Source organism: Hyperoodon ampullatus (assembly GCF_949752795.1).
Source record: "Hyperoodon ampullatus genome assembly, chromosome: 9".
NCBI lineage: Eukaryota > Metazoa > Chordata > Mammalia > Artiodactyla > Ziphiidae > Hyperoodon > Hyperoodon ampullatus.
Window position 1 is genome coordinate 101,920,533 of NC_136922.1, and position 21,280 is coordinate 101,941,812.

General features: G+C 45.5%; 1 protein-coding gene across 1 annotated transcript; it reads left to right on the forward strand.

Annotated features, from left to right (window-relative positions):
• Positions 1 to 6,354: 6,354 nt before the first annotated feature.
• ZNF212 (zinc finger protein 212) lies at positions 6,355 to 20,396 on the forward strand (the record flags this gene model as incomplete). The annotated part of the gene is given in 6 exon segments (XM_079711798.1): positions 6,355 to 6,402; positions 6,404 to 6,502; positions 16,783 to 17,172; positions 17,284 to 17,410; positions 18,636 to 18,725; positions 19,528 to 20,396. Coding segments are annotated over 6 exon segments (1,623 nt in total).
• Positions 20,397 to 21,280: the final 884 nt, after the last annotated feature.

Here is a 21,280-nt window from a genome sequence, read left to right on the forward strand (position 1 = left end):
TCTGGGGTCACAGATTGTGATCAGGGGAAACCACCAGGGAGTCTCGGAACCCTTCTGAGATAAAGAATAGGTCCTAAAGTTAAGAGACCCTAAAAAAAGGAAGCGAAGGTGTCCCGGTGAGAGGAGGGACGTGCTAAGGGATGGATCTCCGTGATGACAACACTGCCTCGCGTTTGAATAGCGCTTTATACTTTTTTAAACACGTTTTCTATCCGTTATCTATTTTCACCCTTAGCCTATCCCTCTGAGGTACGTGGGGTAGGATTTTCCTGACTTGATAGCTGAGGAAAGTGAGACACAGGTGAGATGGTTTGCCCGAGATCACACAGAAAAGAGAGTGGCAGGGCTGGGACCAGAGCCCTGCCCCCAGCGCAGTGTCCCCACCACACACACTGCCTACCTCTGGCACGTGAGAGACCTCTCTGGCCTGGTCTCTCTCCTCTCTCTTTCCCCTGACCCACCAAAAATAATCAGAAGCAACAGGGGCCAACTCATGGGGTTACTGGGAATGGGGAATAGATGGACTAGAAAATGCCCGGGGTTGTGCTTCCAGAAGGTTCTTCCTGTGTGGGCACCGCTGGGCGAGAGGGAGGGCTCCTGGCCCCCAGCCTGTCCCTCCCACCTCCAATCCCTCTACCTGGTGCAGCAGCATCTTTCCACTGCACAGCAGTGACCTGGCCCTCCAGAGGCAGCTAGCACCCTGGCTCAGACCTCATCCTGATGATTTATTCGTTTCCCAGGGCACAGGGGTGAGGGAGAGGCTCTTGCTGCAAGGGCAGCCATCGAGGAAGTGAGTCTCTTCCCAGGAGGGCCGGGGCCAGTAGGTGCTAGCGTCTGAGAGCCTCAGTCTCTCTCCTGCCCTGAGCCTCCCAACTGGTGCTGTCTGTTAACCGACCACGCTCGTGGACATGGACACAGACCCTGCAGGCGCCTCGGGAGGCGCCCAGAGGACTCCCCGTGTCAGTACATCTGCTCTGTGGTCCTGATGGGCCACAGCCTCCATTTCTGCGTCTTGCATGGCCAGGCGCTGGGGTGGGGTGGCACGCCCCAGGACCCTTGTTTGTGTCAAGAATGACTTCCGCTCCTGCCGTCGGTCCCACTTCTCTCCCAGCCGGGGAGCACGTGTGTGCGCGCTCTGCTTCTGCCTTCCCCTCATCTGTGCCGCTCTGCTTTCCTCAGACCCCTTTTTGCCGTGCAAAGGGAATTCTTGAAATTAAATAAAAGGTGTCCAGATTGCAGACTGCATGTTCACAAGGCCGGAGGGCTCTCCAGCGTGGCTTCGTACAGTAAACCCTCAATGAACTGGAACCCAGCTAACTGGGATTTTTTTCCCCCCTTTATTCTGCTTTTTGAAGGAGGCACATCTTAAGAAAATGAGAAGTTAAATATAGACAAGCTCAATGCAGTTTTGTTGGAGCAGAAGGGGACCCTCTAGTCCATTGAACCGGTTGGGAGGCAGCAGTGTTCTGCTTTTCAAAAGCACGTGGAGAAAATCAACATTTTCATAACCTAACTCGTGGGAAGTAAGGCCAACAGGGTTTTTTATTTGTTTGTTTGTTGCTTCTTCGGGCTGTTAAGAGTGTGAAGGAGGGGGAGAAATCCCCACTGAGACATGGGTTTGAAACATTTGAGCCCATAGCTCGAGTCTGTCCCTTTATTTTACCTTCGAGGAGCTGATTCCCAAAGAGGTTTCATGACGGATGAGTGAGAGAGCCAAGGCCAAGTTTCTGGTTTCTTGCGTCCTAGTCTGGTGGACCCCACGCACCAAGTGCCCCTCGGTTATGCCACAAGTCAACCCAGCCTCCAGCACCAGCCCCTGGGGGAGTCCTAGAGTGACCTCTAACGCCCCCCCCCCACCCCGGAGCTGAGCAGAGGTGGTGACACTCAGTGTGGACCTCCCCCAGGCAGCGAGGATCCTCAGTGTGGACCCTGCAGTCCGCTTACCGAAGCAGGACGGCGGTCCTACTTTGGGGGTGGATTTTTATTTTCCTTCCGATAATGTGTTAATTAAAAATATTTTAATGAAAAGATCAATGCATGCAGTAAAAATCGGTTTAAAAAAAGAATGAAGAGTAAAACTCTTTCCTACCACATTCCTGTTGAGAAGCATCCACGGCCAAGAGCTTATATGTCCTTTAGACCTGGAGGAGTCGGGGCTTAAAGGATGCATTGAATGGAGCAGGGGAAGGAGGGAAAGGCAAAGTGGGATGAGGATCCAACATGTCGGGGAGGCAGGAACTGAGGCAGTAAGGCAGGAGACTGGCCCGGCTAGAGCCGGGGTGTATAAAGTTGTAGGTGATGTAGATGCAAGGTGAGTCGGGGCCGGGCCATGGAGGGCCTTCAGTGCCAAGACTCTTCCACAGATGAGCTGCCAGTTAGCCTGCGATCTGCTGTGCCGCAGACACCCTCATCCCCCCCTTAGAACTCCTTAGAAACAGTGCATAGCTTCCTCAGAGAGGAAGTCTTGAGACGGCAAGTTTAAGGTAGATGCCACTGAAAATGAAGAGCCACAGGTGGACAAAGTTATCTCACCACCAAGGATTTGGGCGCTATAACTGGCTCTCTGAGATCTGGTCCCGGAATATTGGGTGATGGCAGAGGGTAAAGGAAAAATGGGTAAACACACCAGGCGCAAGATGAACCAGCCTGTGTCTGTGTTTTACAGTGCTGGCCCATCGGCTTGTTACTGTTAGAAAAACATGTAACAGCATTTTATCATCCTGGGACCCTAATAGTTTGGGGGAGGCCATGGCCGTCATTCCATCCAGCACTGACTTGCTAGGGAGCCATCATGGAGGGACATCTCTAAAATGGTTATTCTTGAGAAGAGGGGTCCTGGATATAAGAATCTCACATCCCCCTACCCTGTCCAGCGAGGTTCCTGTAGGTCTATAAATCTCCTAGTGAGATGCTGGCAGTGTGTGCTAAAGGCTGAGAACCTCTGCTCAAACCTCCTTAGACATATTTTAAACCCATATCAGTCCTCAGCATTTGAATCGCTATAGGCTTACTATCTCCTATTATAAAAGAAGACTCCCATTTAAGAGTACAGGGAGGGACTTCCCTGGTGGCGCAGTGGTTAAGAATCCGCCTGCCAATGCAGGGGACAGGGGGGTCGAGCCTTGGTCCGGGAAGATCCCACATGCCGCGGAGCAACTAAGCCCGTGCGCCACAACTACTGAGCCTTCGCTCTAGAGCCCGCGAGCCACAACTACTGAGCCTGCGCCCTAGAGCCCGCGAGCCACAACTACTGAGCCTGCGTGCTCCTAGAGCCCGTGCTCCACAAGAGAAACCACTGCAGAGAAGCCCACGCACTGCAACGAAGAGTAGCCCCCGCTCGCCGCAACTAGAGAAAGCCCGCGTGCAGCAACAAAGACCGAACACAGCCAAAATAAATAAATTTATTTAAAAAAATTTTTTTTAAATAGTCGAGAGAGAGCCTATATCCAGTCTTAGAAGTGTAAGCCAGCGTTGTTTACCCGGGTGTCCCCACACCTTGTGTCCCAATGGGATCGATATCCTTTAATGGTAAACGGGCTTGAGTCCCCAGCATATAGTGTCAAAACCAGCAGCCCTGCCCCCCATCTCAAGGATCTGGGCGTGAGGAGAGGTTTATTTTCCTTAGTTACTGTGTGCTTTCTGGATTCCCCAATTCACATATATCTTCCTTCACACTGCTGGTCTTGCCTGTCAGCTCTGCGTTAACCCAGACGGTGGAGCTCTGTGCCTTTTCTTTGCCTTCCCCAGGTAAGACACTTTCACGTAATAGACTCTTATAGTTTGAAGTTCACAGAGAGGGTCTCATCTCAGCCTAGCACAGGACCTTGCCAGCCTCTGAAGAGTAGCTTCCCTTCCCCTTCTCTGGTCCCTCACTCCCCAGGGAAACCCCCAAATCCCAATTTACTCTGGACAGCAATTTAGTTTTATCTTTGCTCACCTTCTGCCTTCCAAGCCCTGCCCGGGAGCCTATTTTTCCACAATTAAAATGACCAATAAAACTCTTTTGCTAAACAAAACACTTTTCTCTCCCTAAAAGGAACTCTGTACTAGTTTTATTTATTTATTTTTTTAAAAAAAATCCTGTTTCTTGTTTGTTTGTTTGGGTTTTTTTGGCCGCGCTGTGTGGCATGCGGGATCCTAGTTCGCAGACCAGGGATCGAACCCATGCCCCCTGCAGTGGAAGCGCCGATTCTTCACCACTGGACCGCCAGGGAATTCTCATCTGTACAAGTCTGATACATTCAAAATGGGTAAAAGGATGTGCAGTAAAAAATCTCCTTGTTGCCCAGACACCCAGCTCCCCTACCTGAGGCTGACTGGCCAATCACGAAGAAAGGGGAAGTTTCTGGAAGGAACCTGGAATCATTCACAGACTCAAAGGAACATCTGAATAACCAATCCTGGACAGAGACAAAAATGTGTCATCTCTGCTCCTTTCTGTGTGTTGGGATCATTCTTTCAAATTAACTTACTCCAAAAAAAAATGGGGGACAAGACTATTCCTGACTCACATCTACAGCTTCACCAGAGAGAAAATTAACCTGTTCCCTCAGCTCCAGTAGAAGAATCCAAGGGAAGAGCTTAAGTCATATGCCCACCACTGGCTCTACTACTGTGGCCAGGAGGCTGGGGTGCTATGATTGGGCTGGCTTGAGTCAGATGCCTGCTTTTCAGTCACTGTAACCAGGCTGGAATTGTCATGGAACAAGATGGCAGCATCCATTTGAATCACATGGCTAGAGCCCAGAAAGAGCCATCCCCAAAGGGAAGGAGGTATATATATGCCCAGAGGAAGGGAGAAGTGCTAGGCTGACAAGGTTAACAGGTACCTACTACATACATATATACAGTGGGGGTCGGGGGTCAGCTTGAGCCAAGGAGTGTTCATTCTGGGGTTCTCACTGACCCAGAAGCTGAGTGGAGCATGCTCCCCAGGGGGTTATTGATGGGAGAGAAGCACAAAAGACATGGTCCCTGCCATCTAGAGACTTGCAGGATAGTAAGGGGTACAGACTAGAAAGGGTCTCAAAGCTGTAGTCTATAAACTTTCTTGAGTTAAAAAAATGTTTGGGCATACATATATGTACATAAATGTGTTAATATGTATGCTATAAATCATATGATAGAAAATTAAAGGGACAAGATAAATATTTTACAGCATTATTAAACTTTATATTATTTGTGATTCAAAGAATACCTTTTTTCTGTCACTGAAAATGAGGGTTTGGGTAAGATGATGTCTAAGTTGGCTCTCAGCTCTGCATGTTACGTTCATAGTGTACAGATGTGGAGATGACAGGATACAAGTACTAAGAGTATATTTTCTTCATTCCTCTAATACCACTGCCACCAATGGGAATAATTGTGAACTGCATTTAAGTTTATTTAAAGGCATGTGTCAAGATCTGAGTGTCATTGGGAAAGGACAAGTGGGTGGCATCTAAGAGATGCAACAGGTGACATTTATCTTGGTGAATTCATTGCAGTTCAAGGCTTGGACCTTGCCAAAGCAAAAACAAACCAAGGGCTTCCCTGGTGGCGCAGTGGTTGGGAGTCCGCCTGCCGATGCAGAGGACGCGGGTTCGTGTCCCGGTCTGGGAGGATCCCACATGCCGCAGAGCGGCTGGGCCTGTGAGCCATGGCCGCTGAGCCTGCGCGTCCGGAGCCGGTGCTCCGCAGCGGGAGAGGCCACAGCAGTGAGAGGCCCGCGTACCGCAAAACAAAACAAAACAAAAAAAACCCCAAAATGAGAAATTGCTTGTTAGTGAGTGCTTGCTAAGTGTTAGGCATTCAGCTGCACAAGCACCTTACTTACATCTGTTATCTTGCAATGAGTAATAGGGATCGGGAGTGCTTCTTGAGCTCCTAACCTGCGACAGGCACTGTTCTAAGCACTTGATTTGAACTAACTCATGTAATCTGCACAATAACTCTATGAGATACGTGCTACTATTATCCCTCACTAATAATGAGGTCATGGAGGTGCTGATAAGTTCATGACTTGGTGTATGTACTTTTGGAATAAAACTGCTTGCCGCTTGGGACCGTATCTCTTTTCCCCAACAAGATTACACGTTCTTCCCTCAGAGCAAAGTCTGATTTTTATACTTTTTTGAATCCCTCATAGCACCTACCAGAGTGCTGGGCACGTAGAAGACACAAAAAGGTCCATGGGTTTGCCTTAAATTCCGAACACGCACTTGACTGGGAAGCACCGAGTCCTTTTGTCCCTCTCGGGCTCGGAGTGCCGAGGTGCTGTTCACCCTCCTGCCGCATAGGGGCGCAAGGGGAATGCCGCGGGGTGAGGAGGAGCGGCTGGCGCCGGTATTGGCCCGGGAGGGCCGAACTCCCATAATGCACCTTGTATCAACACGGCGCTGGGGGCAGCTTCGAGGAGGTGCCGGGGGCGCCCAGCGGACCCGCACGCACCCCGAGGCTTATCAGGCGGGGCCCGGGTGTTGGGGGGCGACTGGCAGCCATGGCGGAGACGGCGCCTGCTCGGGTAAGAGTCCTCCTGGCGCGGACCCGAGGGCGCGTTCGGGACGGCGGAGACCCGGCCGGGGCGGGGCTTCGAGGTGCGGGGCTGGGCGGCCGTGGTCCGCAGCTGGCGTGGGTCAACGCCGACCTCCCCGCGCAACCCCGGAGCTCTGCCGTCCCCCTGTCGGTTTCCTCCACGGCGGGCCACAGCCCGAGTGCCACGCGCGAAACTTCTCGGAGGTTTGTTTCATGTTCTTGGATTTGCTACCGTCCCTACACGTTTTCGTCGCGCCCTAAGAGAGCCCGTTTCCAGGCTGGCGAGGGGGCGCGGATTGGAAACCCTGGGTCCCCGTCGCTGCCAGTGAACTTGCCCGGTGCTTCGGGGACCCCAGGGCTCTGCCTCTCTGCGACCAGCTCGTTCTCGGGCTGATGGGTTTCCCTCGTTCCTTCTGCCGTGCTCTCCTGCTACAGACTCTGCCCTGGGTTGCAGCCGCAGGTTGAAGTCAGGCTGGGCTTCCTCTCCTTGGGACAGGTGTTATCTCACGGTGTAGTTGTTGGCTTTTGTCTGTGAAGCTGTCGACCCCTTTCCCTCTCCCCCTTCCCCAAATGTCCCCATTCAGGGAATGGCAAGACGCGGAGCTTGGGCACGGTGTCGGGAAACTAGGTGTCAGCCGTAACTCAGCTCTCAGCTATCCACTTTAGTGATTTTAGGCAACTTTGTTCACTTGAAGCCTCCTTTTCCTTAGCTGTAAGTTGAGAGTGTTGGACTAGTTACTAGAGGATCTCTAAGGTTTCTGGCAGCTCTGACACTCTCATATTATTACAAAGTTGTGGTTATTTTGATGATACAAGATGATTTGTTATAGGAAGGGTAGATGGAGTTTAATTGGTTTTTAGTGCAGCATTTCTCGATCTAGAAACACTTTCAAAATCATGTGAGACCTTTGTGAGAATAGAGGGCTAAGGAGGTCCTGTAGTGAAAACTTGACCATGAGCTGGGTGCATTGTATTTGGTTCTTGTAGGAAGTGGGTAAGAACTAAGAGGGGAAGGATTGGAAGACTTAAAGAACACAGTGTTTGCTTTCAACAAATTATGGAAACAAGACACAAATGTTCATGATATCACAATATTTACCTCGTTTGATTCCTTTAAGTTAAGGTGATCCAGTCAAAGACTTGCCTTTTCCCCAAGATCAAATCGTAGTACTAAAGTCGAGCAGGAGGACAAGTTACTAATTTCCAGAGTACTTCTTGACTGGTCAGTGCGGTTACCTACATGTCTTCAACAGACCTTGTTAAAAAGAATTCTTGGGCTTCCCTGGTGCCGCAGTGGTTGAGGGTCCGCCCGCCGATGCAGCGGACGCGGGTTCGTGCCCCAGCGTGGTTCCAGCGTGAACTGGAAGTAAGCTCTTACCCCCAAGGAGTGATTGCAAAGAAAATCATGTCAAACCTTGGTGCTGGGAGATGGGTGCAAGGTGCCCCTTGAAAATTCATGTTGACTCTCAAGTGGGTTTATTGCCTGAATTCACACGACCTTGGTGTCTGGGAAACCTTAAGCCAAGAATTTAGTTTAAAGTAGAGCCTCCAGCCATCTATAAGAAATAAACACAGATCTTCTCCAGAGGAGTCTACACTTAACTCAGACGTCAGATAATTCTCAGATAAAATTCCAAGAAAAATGAATTCACAATAAAAAGTTATCCAAAAAGCGATGAAAAACTATGAGAAAAAGCCAGTAAAATTAATGGGCAACAAAATTAGACCTTCAGAGATTTCAGATATTGCAATTCTAGAAGAAAAACATATTGGAATTGCAGTAGGACACACACACACACACACACGCACGCACACACACAATCTGCACTGGAGGACATATTTGATGAATAGCTAATGGCTGAAGATATTGTAGGACTGATGCAAATACTAATACTTAGAAGTCCTGTAGATCCCAATCAGGATAAACATAAAGAAATCTCTACCTAGACACATAATAGTGAAAGTACAGAATACAAGGCAGAGAGAATTCTTAAAAGCAGCCAAACAAAAAAAATTAACTTCAAATGAACCATTGTAAGGCTGATGAGGTTCAGCTTCTCAGCAACAGTGGAAGCTAGCCAACAGTAGAATGGTTTCATCAAAGGGCTAAAAGAAAATAACTATGTAATCCCATATTTTAAAACTGTGCACAGGGAGATCAGCTCGGAGCTTTGTGACCGCCTGGAGGGGTGGGATAGGGAGGGTGGGAGGGAGACGCAAAAGGGAGGGGATATGGGAACATATGTATATGTATAACTGATTAAATTTGTTATAAAGCAAAAAAAAAAAACCTGTGCAAAAGTATCTTTCAAAAAAACGGTAAAATAAAATATTTTCAGACAAATTAAAACTGACAATTTGTTACCAATATACTCTCATTAAAGGAAGTTCTAAAGGATATACTTCAGGTACAAGGAAAATTATCTTAAGTGGAAAGTGAAAGTGTAAGAAAGTATGATGATCCGTTAAAATGGGTAAATCTAAACAACTATTGACTGAATAAAATAGTAATAATCTCTTGTGGGTTAAAAACAAAGGCAGAATTAAAATACATGGCAGCATTGATGTAAATGTTAGGAAGAGATGATCAGAATTCAGATATTTAGAGGTCTTTGTAAGTAATTTCTAGGATGGTTGCTAAAAGACTAGAAATTGGCTGTATAACTTACAATTTAAAAGGGGGGATAATAGAATAAGAGAAAATTATCTAAAAGAAGGCAAGAAAGAAGATGGGATAAATAGCACAAAAAAGGTAAAAATAAGGCTTCCCTGGTGGCGCAGTGGTTGAGAGTCCGCCTGCCGATGCAGGGGACACAGGTTTGTGCCCCGGTCTGGGAAGATCCCACATGCCGTGGAGCGGCTGGGCCTGTGAGCCATGGCCGCCGAGCCTGCATGTCCGGAGCCTGTGCTCCACAACGGGAGAGGCCACAACAGTGAGAGGCCCGTGTACCGTGGGAAAAAAATAAATAAATAAAAGGTAAAAATAAAATAGGTCAACAATTACAATAAATGTAAATGGACTAAATGTTCTAGTTAAAAGGCAAAGATTGATAGGATTGGTTAAAGTTCAGCAAATGACTTATAAGAGATACAACTAAAAGATAAAGCTATAGAAATGGTTGAATATAACAGGATATGAAAACATGTACCAGGCTAATACTAATCAAAAGGAAAATGGCTTAACTGTATTAATATTGCTAGAGATAGAGGGCTACTACTACTTTTATAATGGTAAAAGACTCAATTTACCAGGCTGATAGGACATTTCTAATCTTACGTGCACCTAATTATATTGTCTCAAAATATATAAAACAAAAATTGATAGAACTACAAGGAAAATTCATTTTCATAGTAGAAAATTTAATACAACATTATTATTTTATCAAGCAGAGAAAAACTAGTAAGGGTATAGTGCATTCAATAGAACTTTCTGAGATGATGGAAATATTCTCTCTGTCCTGTTCAGTGTAGTAGCTACAAAGTACATGTGGCTATTTGAGCACTTGCAATGTGGCTCAATAGCTGAGGAACTGAATTTTTAATTTAATTTTAATTAATTTAAATTTAAGCATCCACATGTTTCTAGTGGCTGTTATATTGGACAGCACAGATATAGAGGATAATACTAATTTTTTTAATCCACATATCAATATATAATTTCAGTGTTCAGAGAGATTAACGAAAAAAGAGAGAAGGCAAAAATACCCCATTAGAAATGAAAGTGTGTTCTGGTGGCTGATGCTGACTGTAGACTGGGACCTTAGGTAGGGTTGTTGAACAGAACATCACCATCACCACCAACAACATCCCTCTCCATGTGGCTTGGGATTCTTCAGGTGATTCCAGCACCTACATGCCTATGATTTGCTCTGCTTGACATGGAGTGGGGCAGACACAAACTGTCCCTGACAAACCCTCCTTTAATTGCAGATTCGTGAACAAAATAGATGTTGTTGTCTTAAGCCACAAATTTTGGAATTATTTATGATATAGCAATTGATGATTGGAACAGATACCTATGGAATATATTTAAATACCAAAAGGTATTAAAAAATACCAAAAGGTATTAAAAAATACCTTACAAAAGGAGTATATACTGTGTGTGTGAATTGAAACATTTTATCCTAAAGATGCCACTTCTCAAATTTATCTATGGATTTGATGCAGTGCCAAACAAAATCTCTAAAGATATTTTTATGAAACCTTTCGAGCTTGTAAACTATCAACAGGCCAAAATTAGTCAAGATACTCCTGTAAAATAAGGAGGTGGGACTTGTATCAATAATTATCAAAAAGCTGTGGTCATTAAGATGGTAATTTTGGTAAAGCAGTAGAAAAATTGACCCATAGAACAGAACAGAGATGCCAGAAACAGACTGACTGTATGTATGAAAATTTGATTTGACAGAGATAGCATTAAAAATTAGTGGGTAAATGATGGATTTTTCATTATATAGTATTAGATCTATGGACTTTCCATATGAAAATCGAGGCTTGCACTGTACACAAATACTGTCTCAATTCTAGTTGAGATAAATGCTTAAATGTGCAAGTCAAAACTATCAAGTGTTTAGAAGACAGTATTGTGGGATATAGATTTTTTTTTACACCTGACAGAAAAGTTCAAACCACAAAAGAATTAATACTGATAAAACTCAACTACATTAAAACTAAGGACTTTTAATCAAATGATAATAAAGAGAATTTTAAAGCGAGGCACAAATAAGGGAAGTTATTTGTAACACATATGACTGATAAAGATTAGTATACAGAATTTACAGAGAAATTGTATGAGACAACCTCATAGAGCCTATGAGAAGTCAGATAACCCAAAAGATAAATGGATTAAAGATTTCAGTCAGAGGAAGTTTGAATGGCCAATAAACATAAAAAAGATGCTTATCCCTTGTTAAAAATCAAGGAAAATGCAGGTTAAAACCATGATGAGGTATCATTTCAGATCTACTAGAGGGACGCAAATTTTAGTTTGACAGTAACAAATGTTGATGAAGCTGTGGAACAGCCAGAATACTTACAGACTTCTGACAGGAATGAAATTGGTATGACTGCTTTGGAAAACATTTGACATTATCTGCTTAAGTTCAGGATGTGTATATACCCTATGAGCCAACAATTCCCCTCCTAGGACTATACCCTTGGGAAACTTGCCCGTGTCCACTAGAAGCCAGACACAATTCTATTTATCATAGCACTGCTTGTAATGACAGAGATGGGGAAACATCAATAGTGGAATAGAAAAATAAACTGTGGTACAGTCACATGACGGAATATTATACAGCAGTGAAAATGAATTAATTAAAGCCACCTGCAACAACAGGCTATTCCCAGGAGTTGTAGAAGAGTGACTTGTTCATATAAAATCCTAAAACATGCAAAATTTAAAGAATATATGTATTTTTGGAAACAAACATAAAAAAACAAACAAACATGAAAAAGGGCAGTTAATAGTAAAAACCAAATTTGGGATAGTAGTTACTTCAGAGAGTTGCACAAAGGACTGTAAAGGTGATATATATAAAACACACACATACACACACACACAGGCATACCTCATTGTATTGTGCTTTGCTTTATTGCACTTGGTAGATACTATGTTTCTTACAAACTGAAGGTTTGTGGCAACTCTGTGTTGAGCCAGTCTGTCATCGACCATTTCTCCAACTTATTTGCTCACTTTGTGTCTCTGTGTTACATTTTGGTAATTCTCAAAATATTTTGAACTTTTTCATTGTTTTTATATTTGTTATGGTGATCTGTGAACTTTGATGTTAATATTACAGAAAGAAGACTCAGATGATGGTCAGCATTTTTTAGCTGAAAAAATTTAATTTTTTAATTAAGGTATATAGTTTTTTTAGACGTAATGCCATTGCATTAGACTACAGAATAGTGTAAACATAACTTTTTTCTATGTACTAGGAAACCAAAAAATTCATGTGACTTGCTTTATTGTGATACTTGCTTTAAGAACCCACAGTATTCTCTGAGGTATGCTGTGTGCATGTGTATATGTGTGTGTATGTGTGTATATACATATGTATTTAATTTTAATTAATTAATTTTTTAAACTGAGTGGTGGTTACATGGAGATTTGTTGTCACTACTTTATATATTTTATGTATTATGTAAATATTCTTTTTTTTAACTATTCAATATTAAAAAGTCATGGTATCTCAGAGTTAGAAGTGACCTTAAATATCATCTAGTCCAGCTTAAGCAAGTATCACTTTAGAGCGTTATTTAATTGTTTAGTGTTTTACTCAAGCAGATTGCAGGTGTCTTAACAACAGGGGCTGTGTCTTGTACTTAATGGGTTTCAGACCATGGCTGCAGGCCCAATGTATGATACATGATCTGACACTATGATACAACATGCAAGCAGGACTGTCCCAGAAAATCTAGAAATACAGTTAGTGTAAGTATACTTTTAAAAACTTTCTCACTACCTTCAGGAATATTCTTATATATGGAACTTAAGAAAAAAATTATGGAGGAATACGTGTTTATTGAAAAAGTCAAACAAGCAATAGTTTATAATCAAATATTAAAATTCCTCTCTCTCATATCCTGAGGCTGACTCGTGTTAGTATAGTTTGGTGAATATCTTCCCAAACCTTTCTGTGTGTGGAAACGTATACACGTATCTTTTCTCTTCTTTAGGAAAATGAAGTCAGAATAAATGTTTCCCTAAAAGTTGACAGCCTATCAATGTATGATGAACAGTCTTCCAAACCATACATATAGATCTAACTCATTCTTTTTAACAGTCGTATAACATCATCTTGGGTTGTGCCATAATTTGTTTAACCATCCTCTTATTAATAGACATCTAGAGGGAGTTCCCTCGTGGTCCAGTGGTTAGGACTTGGTGCTTTCACTGCCATGGCCCGGGTTTAATCCCTGGTTGGGGAACTAAGATACCGCAAGCCACGTGGTGTGGCCAAAAAAAAAAATTAGACATCTAGATTATTTCCAAGTTGTGGCTATTCCAGAGAATGTTGCCAGTAATCATCTTTGTATGTATGTCACTAAACAATAATGCCATTTATTTTTGAAGATTCCCATAGTGGTATTACTAGGTGAAAGGGTTTTTAATGACTTTCTGGATATTTTCTTTCCTCAAAGTTTGTAGTATTTTTCATTCCTTCCAGGAGTGTTAGGAAAGTGCCAGTTTTACCACATCAGAGTCAGCTCTGAATGTTGTTCCTGTCCCTTTCTTTCATATTTCTCAACCTCGTGGGTGAAAAGGGGTTTCACTTGGTTGTATCTGCATTCCTGACTGCTAATGTGGCTGTCTTTTCATTGGCTTATTGACCACCTGCACTTCCACTTTCCCAAATTATTTATAGTTGCAGTTTTATCTTTGGGTTGTTTATCTTTTCTTTGCACTTCATATCCTGTTTACAAATATTCTCTCCCTGTTTGTTTTTAGACTTTGTTTATGGTCTCTTTTATGATAGCTAATATTTTCTCCTTCCTTGACATTCTGAGTGCTGTTTACTGAGATATAATTTACATACAGTAAAATTTACTCCTTCGGCATAACTGTAGTTAAGTGAGTTTTGAAAAATGTGTAGCCATCATATTACCAAGTCATAGAATATTGTCATCATCGCAGAAATTACCCCTAAGTAATTAAATTCCCCCAATCCCAGCCTCTGGCAACCACTGATCTCTGTTTTGTGTCTATAGTTTTGCCTTTTCCTCAATGTCACGTAAATGGAATACAGTGTGTAGCATTTTGTGTCTGGCTTCTTTCACGTAGCCTAGTGATTTTGATATTTACCCATGTTGTTACAAGTCTCAATAATTTGTTCCTTTTCATTGCTGAGGAGTATTCTGATATATGATATGTCTTTCCTAGGGCTTATGTAAAAAAATCCCATCAACTAGGTGGCTTAACCAAAAAATGTATTGTCTCACAGTTCCGGAGGCTAGAAGTCTGAAATCAGGGTGTCCACTGGGTTGGTTCCTTATGAGGACTACGAGGCAGAGGCTGTTCCATGCCTCTCCCCTAGCTTCTGGTGGTGCCAGGTGTCTCCTTGGCTTGTTGCCGCATAACTCCAACCTCTGCCTCCCATTTTCACGTGGTTGTCTTCTCCCTGTATGTGCCTTCACATTGTCTCTTCTCTCTCTGCGTGTTTGTCTCTGTCCGTATTTCTCCTTCTTTATTAGGACACCAGTCACATTGGATTAGAGCCCACTGTCATGACCTCATTTTAACTTGATTACTCGGTAAAGACTATCTCCAAGTAAAATCACATTGTGAGGTACTAGGGGTTAGGACGTCCACATATCTTTTTGGGGAGACACAATTCAACCCATAACATATGAATGGACACAGTTTGTTTGTTTATCCATTCACCAGTTGATGGACATTCAAATTGTTTCTGTCATGATAGATAATTTAAAACAAAAGAAAAGAGGAACCTTGGCTTGCCTGCTCTTTTTAGCCTTTGACTATGTGGAAGAGGAGGGATGTTATTTCTCTGCTCAGATCCCAACCCACCTTCCTGTTTGGAAAAAGTGCTAGAAAGCGACACAGTGCTGGCCACAGAAAGGAAAGAGGAGATTCCAAAACACTAGAGACTTAGAGACTTAAAGTTAAAAGCAGAACATGTGATGAAATGAATTTACCCAGTAATCTAATTTTTTTTGTTTCATTTGTATTTTTCTTTTACATTAAACTTTTCTTTAAATCTTTTTTAAGGGGGATAGTTAAGCTTTTGACTCGTATGCTCAATAATGAACTGAGTTGGTTAACTGGAGTAGGTCATGGCCAAACTTAAGTGTTCAGTTCTGTGCCGGTTGGTTTCATCTTGTCCCCTCTTTCTCCAGACCATAAGCTCTGGCCCGAGCAGTTCTTTCAAAGATATTTCCTTTCAGTGCCTTGTTCTCAGTGTCCTCATTATGGTTAGAGAAGCAGCCTTGAATCAAGTGTATGCTGTTCCACTGGAGAATATGAAGTTTCAGGGGTTTAGGACTGAAATGAACATGCCGTGGGACAGTGAGGGCAAGAGGGCAGTTCAGGAAGACTTCCCAAGTGTTGGTTTTAGTAATTTTGAGGTTCAGCCACAGTGATTTTTCTACTGTCTGGGACAGACCATAAAAATGTGAAGACTAAGGACAATGTCCGAGGACTTAGTTGTCATTTAAGTACATGTTTATGAAGGATTTAGTAGGTGGTTCCACTATACTAGTTGCTAGGGTGCAAAGATGAATGAGGTGAGTCTTGTAGGTCCTGCTAAGGAATTTTGTCTTGATTGTGGGGAGCCACTGAAAGGTTTTTAGCAGGGCTGACATGATCAACTACAAGTCAAGCAGGAATGTGAAGTTGAGTGTGGATGTAAGTTACATCATTTATCATAGCAAAGTATTAGAAATAGTCCAAAATATCAAGTAGAAAGAAATGCAGGAAAGTCTTACGGAATATGCTGACAGTGAAACACAGGTAACAAAACATGTACAATATGATTGCAGTTTTGTTGAAAAAGAAATAAGTTAAAAGATGAAAAAAAACTTATAGGAAATACACCAAAATTCCAACAGCTTATTTCTGGATGGTGGTATTTTACATACATTTTTCTTTCTTTTTTCTTTTCAGTTTTTTCTTGTTACAGTATAGATGTATAGTTTGCAGTATCAGAATGTAAAAGCACCTGCTTTTTATTTTTATTTATTTTTTAATGTTTTTCATGCATTTATTAGTTTACTAAGTGGTATATGCCTCTTAATCTTTTCTTAAATTAATTAATTAATTAATTAATTTATTTATTTATTTTTGGCTGTGTTGGGTCTTCGTTGCTGTGCGCGGGCTTTCTCTAGTTGCAGCAATCGGGGCTACTCTTTGTTGCGGTGCGCAGGCTTCTTATTGTCGTGGCTTCTCTTGTTGTGGAGCACGGGTTCTAGGTGCGCAGGCTTCAGTAGTTGTGGCACACGGGCTCAGTAGTTGTAGCTTGCGGGCTCTAGAGCACAGGCTCAGTAGTTGTGGCACACGGGGTTAGTTGCTCCGTGGCATGTGGGATCTTCCCGGGCCAGGGCTCGAACCTGTGTTCCTTGCATTGGCAGGCAGATTCTTAACCACTGTGCCACCAGGGAAGCCCCACACATGCTTTTTAAACTAAAAAGAAAGAAAAGAAGTAGAAACTAGTTGCTGTAAGCGCTCCTGGACCCACTGGACCCATTGTGTTTTTTCACCTGTTGTTTGGAAGTGACACTGACTGCCTGACCCCGTATCTGGTTCTTCAGCACAGGAGGAAGCGCCGCTCCACCCCTTTGACTTCCTCCACACTGCCCCCACAAGCACCAGAGAAAAGCTCCTATTTGCAGACCACAGATATCTCACTCTGGACAGTGGTGGCCGCTATTCAAGCTGTGGAGAAGAAGATGGAGTCCCAGGCCGCCCGGCTGCAGAGCCTGGAGGGCCGGACGGGGACAGCCGAGAAGAAGCTGGCCAACTGCGAGAAGACGGCCGTGGAGTTGGGGAACCAGCTGGAGGGCAAGTGGGCAGTGCTGGGGACCCTGCTGCAGGAGTACGGGCTACTGCAGAGGCGGCTGGAGAACGTGGAGAACCTGCTGAGGAACAGGAACTTCTGGGTCCTGCGGCTGCCCCCGGGCAGCAAGGGCGAGGCCCCCAAGGTTAGCCTTGAGGGTTGAGAGTCAGACCAGAGGGGGTGGGCCTAGCCCTTTGTGGCTTTTCCTTTGTGGCTTTGATAGGAGACACTCACTGTGTGACATTTGTGATTTCAGGTGTCCAGGTCACTTGAAAATGATGGAGTCTGTTTTTCAGAGCAGGAGTGGGCGAATCTGGAGGACTGGCAGAAGGAGCTCTACACAAATGTGATGAAAAGCAACTATGAGACTCTGGTCTCTCTAAGTAAGTAGCAGAGTTTTCTCCCTGGAATTTGCTCTCAGGCATCCTACAATTCTTGGCCAAGTAGCTTGTGACCAGGCTGCATCTGTGATTCTAGCGGGCTGTGGATCCTCTCTTGGCCTCAGCCAGGTTGAGAAATGGGAGTCTCCAGGCCCTCAATTTATGAAGACTTTTGGAAAGGCCTTGGTGTTGTGCATTTTGTATTTCTTCTCTGTGCTCATGTAGGGCTTCTCACCGCTGTGGCCTCTCCCGTTGCGGAGCGCAGGCTCCGCATGCGCAGGCTCAGCGGCCATGGCTCACGGGCCCAGCCACTCCGCGGCATGTGGGATCATCTTCCCGGACCGGGGCACGAACCCGTGTCCCCTGCAGCGGCAGGCGGACTGTCAACCACTGCGCCACCAGGGAAGCCCCCAGTCAGTTCTTGATAATATCTACTAATAGATAAGATGTCATCTTGTGCCTTAGAGTATAACACGGCTAGGCTTCCTCTTGCTGCTTTTAATACTTAGGACTGCTTGACAAGAAATCCTTTGTTGCCTGGGATGGGCAGACAGCATGGGCTCACCGAACACTGTTTCTTGGCGTTTACCTGGAATTACAGATGGTCCTTGTGGTCCCAGTGTTCATTTTGTGTTGATGAGAAGTGCTGATTGACAGATGTACATCTTTATATGTAAAATATAGGCTATTACATAATAAATGCATTTTGTTTGGTTGACAAAATCTTTTAGAACCTAGGTCCGTGGAGGCTTGTCAAGAAGGCCAGCATGCCTGGAGCGAAGTGGAGGGGGAGGGAAGTAGCAAATGGGTCAGAGATGGGACTGTGTGACCTCGACTGGGTCATGTGTTCTGCTAGTGGCTGTTTCCTTGTCTGTCATAGTGGGGGATAGCGGTGCTGACCTTACCTTGCAGTGCTGTAGCCCAGATGAAGTTAGATACCCAGAGAGGAGCCCATGTGGGTGGCAATGGTGGTATTGGAAGGCAAGCAGTGGGCTCTGAAGCCTGACCACCTGCGCCTCAAACGGCTGAGAAGGGGCATTGAAGGCAGTAGTTAGCTGAATGGACCACTCGAATTGGCCATAATTTTCTAATTGTCCCAAACTGCTAAGGGAAAGTGACTTTGAATCTTTTGAAGTTTTAATATCAGCTCCTTGACATTGGTCACCTTGTTCATCGGCAAATGACCAGTACTCTCTCCTGGGCTCACACTGTGCCGTTTCCAACCCAGAGGTGCTTGGCCAGCCAGAAGGAGAAGCGGAGTTGGGTACAGAGATGCTGGGTGACTTGGAGGAGGAAGACTCTCGTGGTGTCCACCCGGGTGAGTGGCTCCAGAATACTCCACCCCACACCCGCTCCCTGCAGCCTGTAGTGAGCTACCCCACTGCTACACTGCCAGACACTGGTGGTGAGTGACCTCGTCTGGCGTTTATTTGTTCTAAAGTCCTTTATGATTATCATCAGCTCACCTATTACATGTGTATCTTACCTCCTTAACTGCTGTGTGGAGTCCCTAAGGTTCACGGCCGTGTCATACTTCTGTATGCCCTGCAGACAGTGTAGAGTGTCTAATAGGCCTTAGTCAAAACCCACTGGAGATTGAGAATAGGGTTGGTCAGACCTTCAGGAGTGAAACTAACTGGGTAAGGGGCAGGAGAAACCGTTATAAACCAGGTAATTTGGGGAGAATATGCAGGAAGAACAGAGCTGGATACGTGAATTTTTAAGCTATAGGTTTAGTTGTTTGGTTTTTTAAAATTATTCACATTTATTATTTTAACACTCTGTAACACTTAAATTAGCTTAGGTGTTACCTATGTATATTTTACCATTTTCCACAGAGTTGAATACAAATTTGTGGACAAGCTTGGAGAATTTATAACACTGTTCTGTAAGAATAACATGTTTGGATTTCCGATCAGTATGTCTCTACCTGAGTATAGGTTACTTCTTCAGGTCTTGCAGCCCAGTATGTCTCATCCTCTTCCAAATTATCCTGATTCCCTTGATGCTGGGGTACTTTGATTTGAGCCTTTCTGAAATTCACAGATGTTTGTTCAGCTCTGAAAAAACCGAAGGTGCTAGAATGTGATCTTTTTTGTGGCTCTTCTTTGTCTTGGCAGTGGAAGGGGTTATGATCAAGCAGGAGATACAGTACACGCAGGACGGCTCTGCGGACCTTCCTGGAGAGTTCTCGGGCATTGCCGAAGAGCACGCTTTCCTGAGCCCGGAGCAGCCCGAGCTCTGGGATGGTCAGGGACGTTCTGTCCTCTTGGAATCAGGTCCCGGGGACACTAATCCAGAGGAGCCCATTGAGGGCAGTAGAGACCCTAGCGGTGGCAGAACTCTGGGCTGCCCCCCGAAGCAGAAGTCTAACAGGCAGCTGCAGCTGGGTCAGCAGTGTGGGCAGGGCCTGAAGCTGAAAAGGGACACTGCTGGCCCCTACGAATGTTCCGAGTGCGAGGCCATCTTCCGCTGTAAGCAGCAGCTGGCCGCACATCTGCGGACCCACCCCGGATGGGAGCCTTACACGGCCTCGGAGCCAGAGGAGAGCCTTCGGCCCCGGCCCCGGCCCCGGCTTAAGCCCCAGCCCCGGAAGGCGAAGCTGCACCAGTGTGATGTCTGCACAAGGAGCTTCAGCTGCAGGGTGAGCCTGCTGACCCACCAGCGCTGCCACCTGCAGGAGGGGCCCGGGGCCGGCCGCCGGGTTCAGGAGCGGTTCTCACCCAACAGCCTGGTCGCCCTGCCCGGCCACATCCCTTGGAGGAAAAGCCGGAGCGCCCTCATCTGTGGTTACTGCGGCAAGAGCTTCAGCCACCCGTCCGACCTGGTGCGGCACCAGCGCATCCACACGGGCGAGCGGCCCTACAGCTGCCCTGAGTGTGAGAAGAGCTTTGTCCAGAAGCAGCACCTCCTGCAGCACCAGAAGATCCACCAGCGGGAGCGGGGTGGGCCAGCCCTGGAGCCTGGAAGGCCCAACGGCCTGCTTTAGGGGTGCCAGCCCCTCGCCCGACTGGGGGAGGCGGAGGGGGCTGGCACTGTCCCCCTGAAGAGACAGTGTAGCGTCAGGGACTGACTTCTTTCCGAGGGGAGTCACTGATTTGCTTTCCCTTGACCAGGCGCCAGGCCGAGCCCAAAGGCTGTCCTGAAAACCACGGAAGAGGAAGAGTCGGGGCCAGGCCTGTCCTGCTGTCTTTACCCTGCTGCCGAGTTTGCCATCTCTGTGGCACCATCAAGTCTCTGCTTTTCCCATCCGAGTTGATAGTCGTGGGCTGGGGTTGGCTCTCTGAGCCTGCAGGGCTGGTGGCCTGTTCCAGGGCCCGTCCCAGCATTCAGGTCCTCCCGAGGGTTGAGTCGGGCCAAAGGAGCGAGCAGGCGTGTGGAAGCATTTAGCCCTCTAGTTGCTCTTCTTTTGTCATCTCCTTGTTAATAACAAGTAGAAGAAATAATTTAAATGAACTGCTCACTGTCCTCTGAAGAACTTTTTTTTTTTGGAATTAGATTTTAGTTGGTTAAAAAAAAAGTCTGACAATTTTTAAATTTCCAGAGTTGTAGAAGTTGTTCCTAACATGGGGACTGGGCCTGCCCTCTGGGAGGGGATCATTTATGGGGCTCTTTTAGCCCACCCACGTTTAGTTAGGCCAGAGATCAGGGCCGTAGTGCTGGGCCCCCTCTTGTGCGGGTGCTTGGCACTCCGAATAGGGCTACCTGACCGAGGGGAGGAGAGCAGTAGGGTTAGACCCCAGAGGCCCTGCTGGGAATGAAGCGTCCTGCAAAGGAGCTGAGACACGGTCCTGCTTCTCTGAGTTGGGGTTTCTCTCTGCTCTTCCATCCCATCCTTGCTGCTGTTCTGCAGCCTCCCAGCGTAAAAGACTA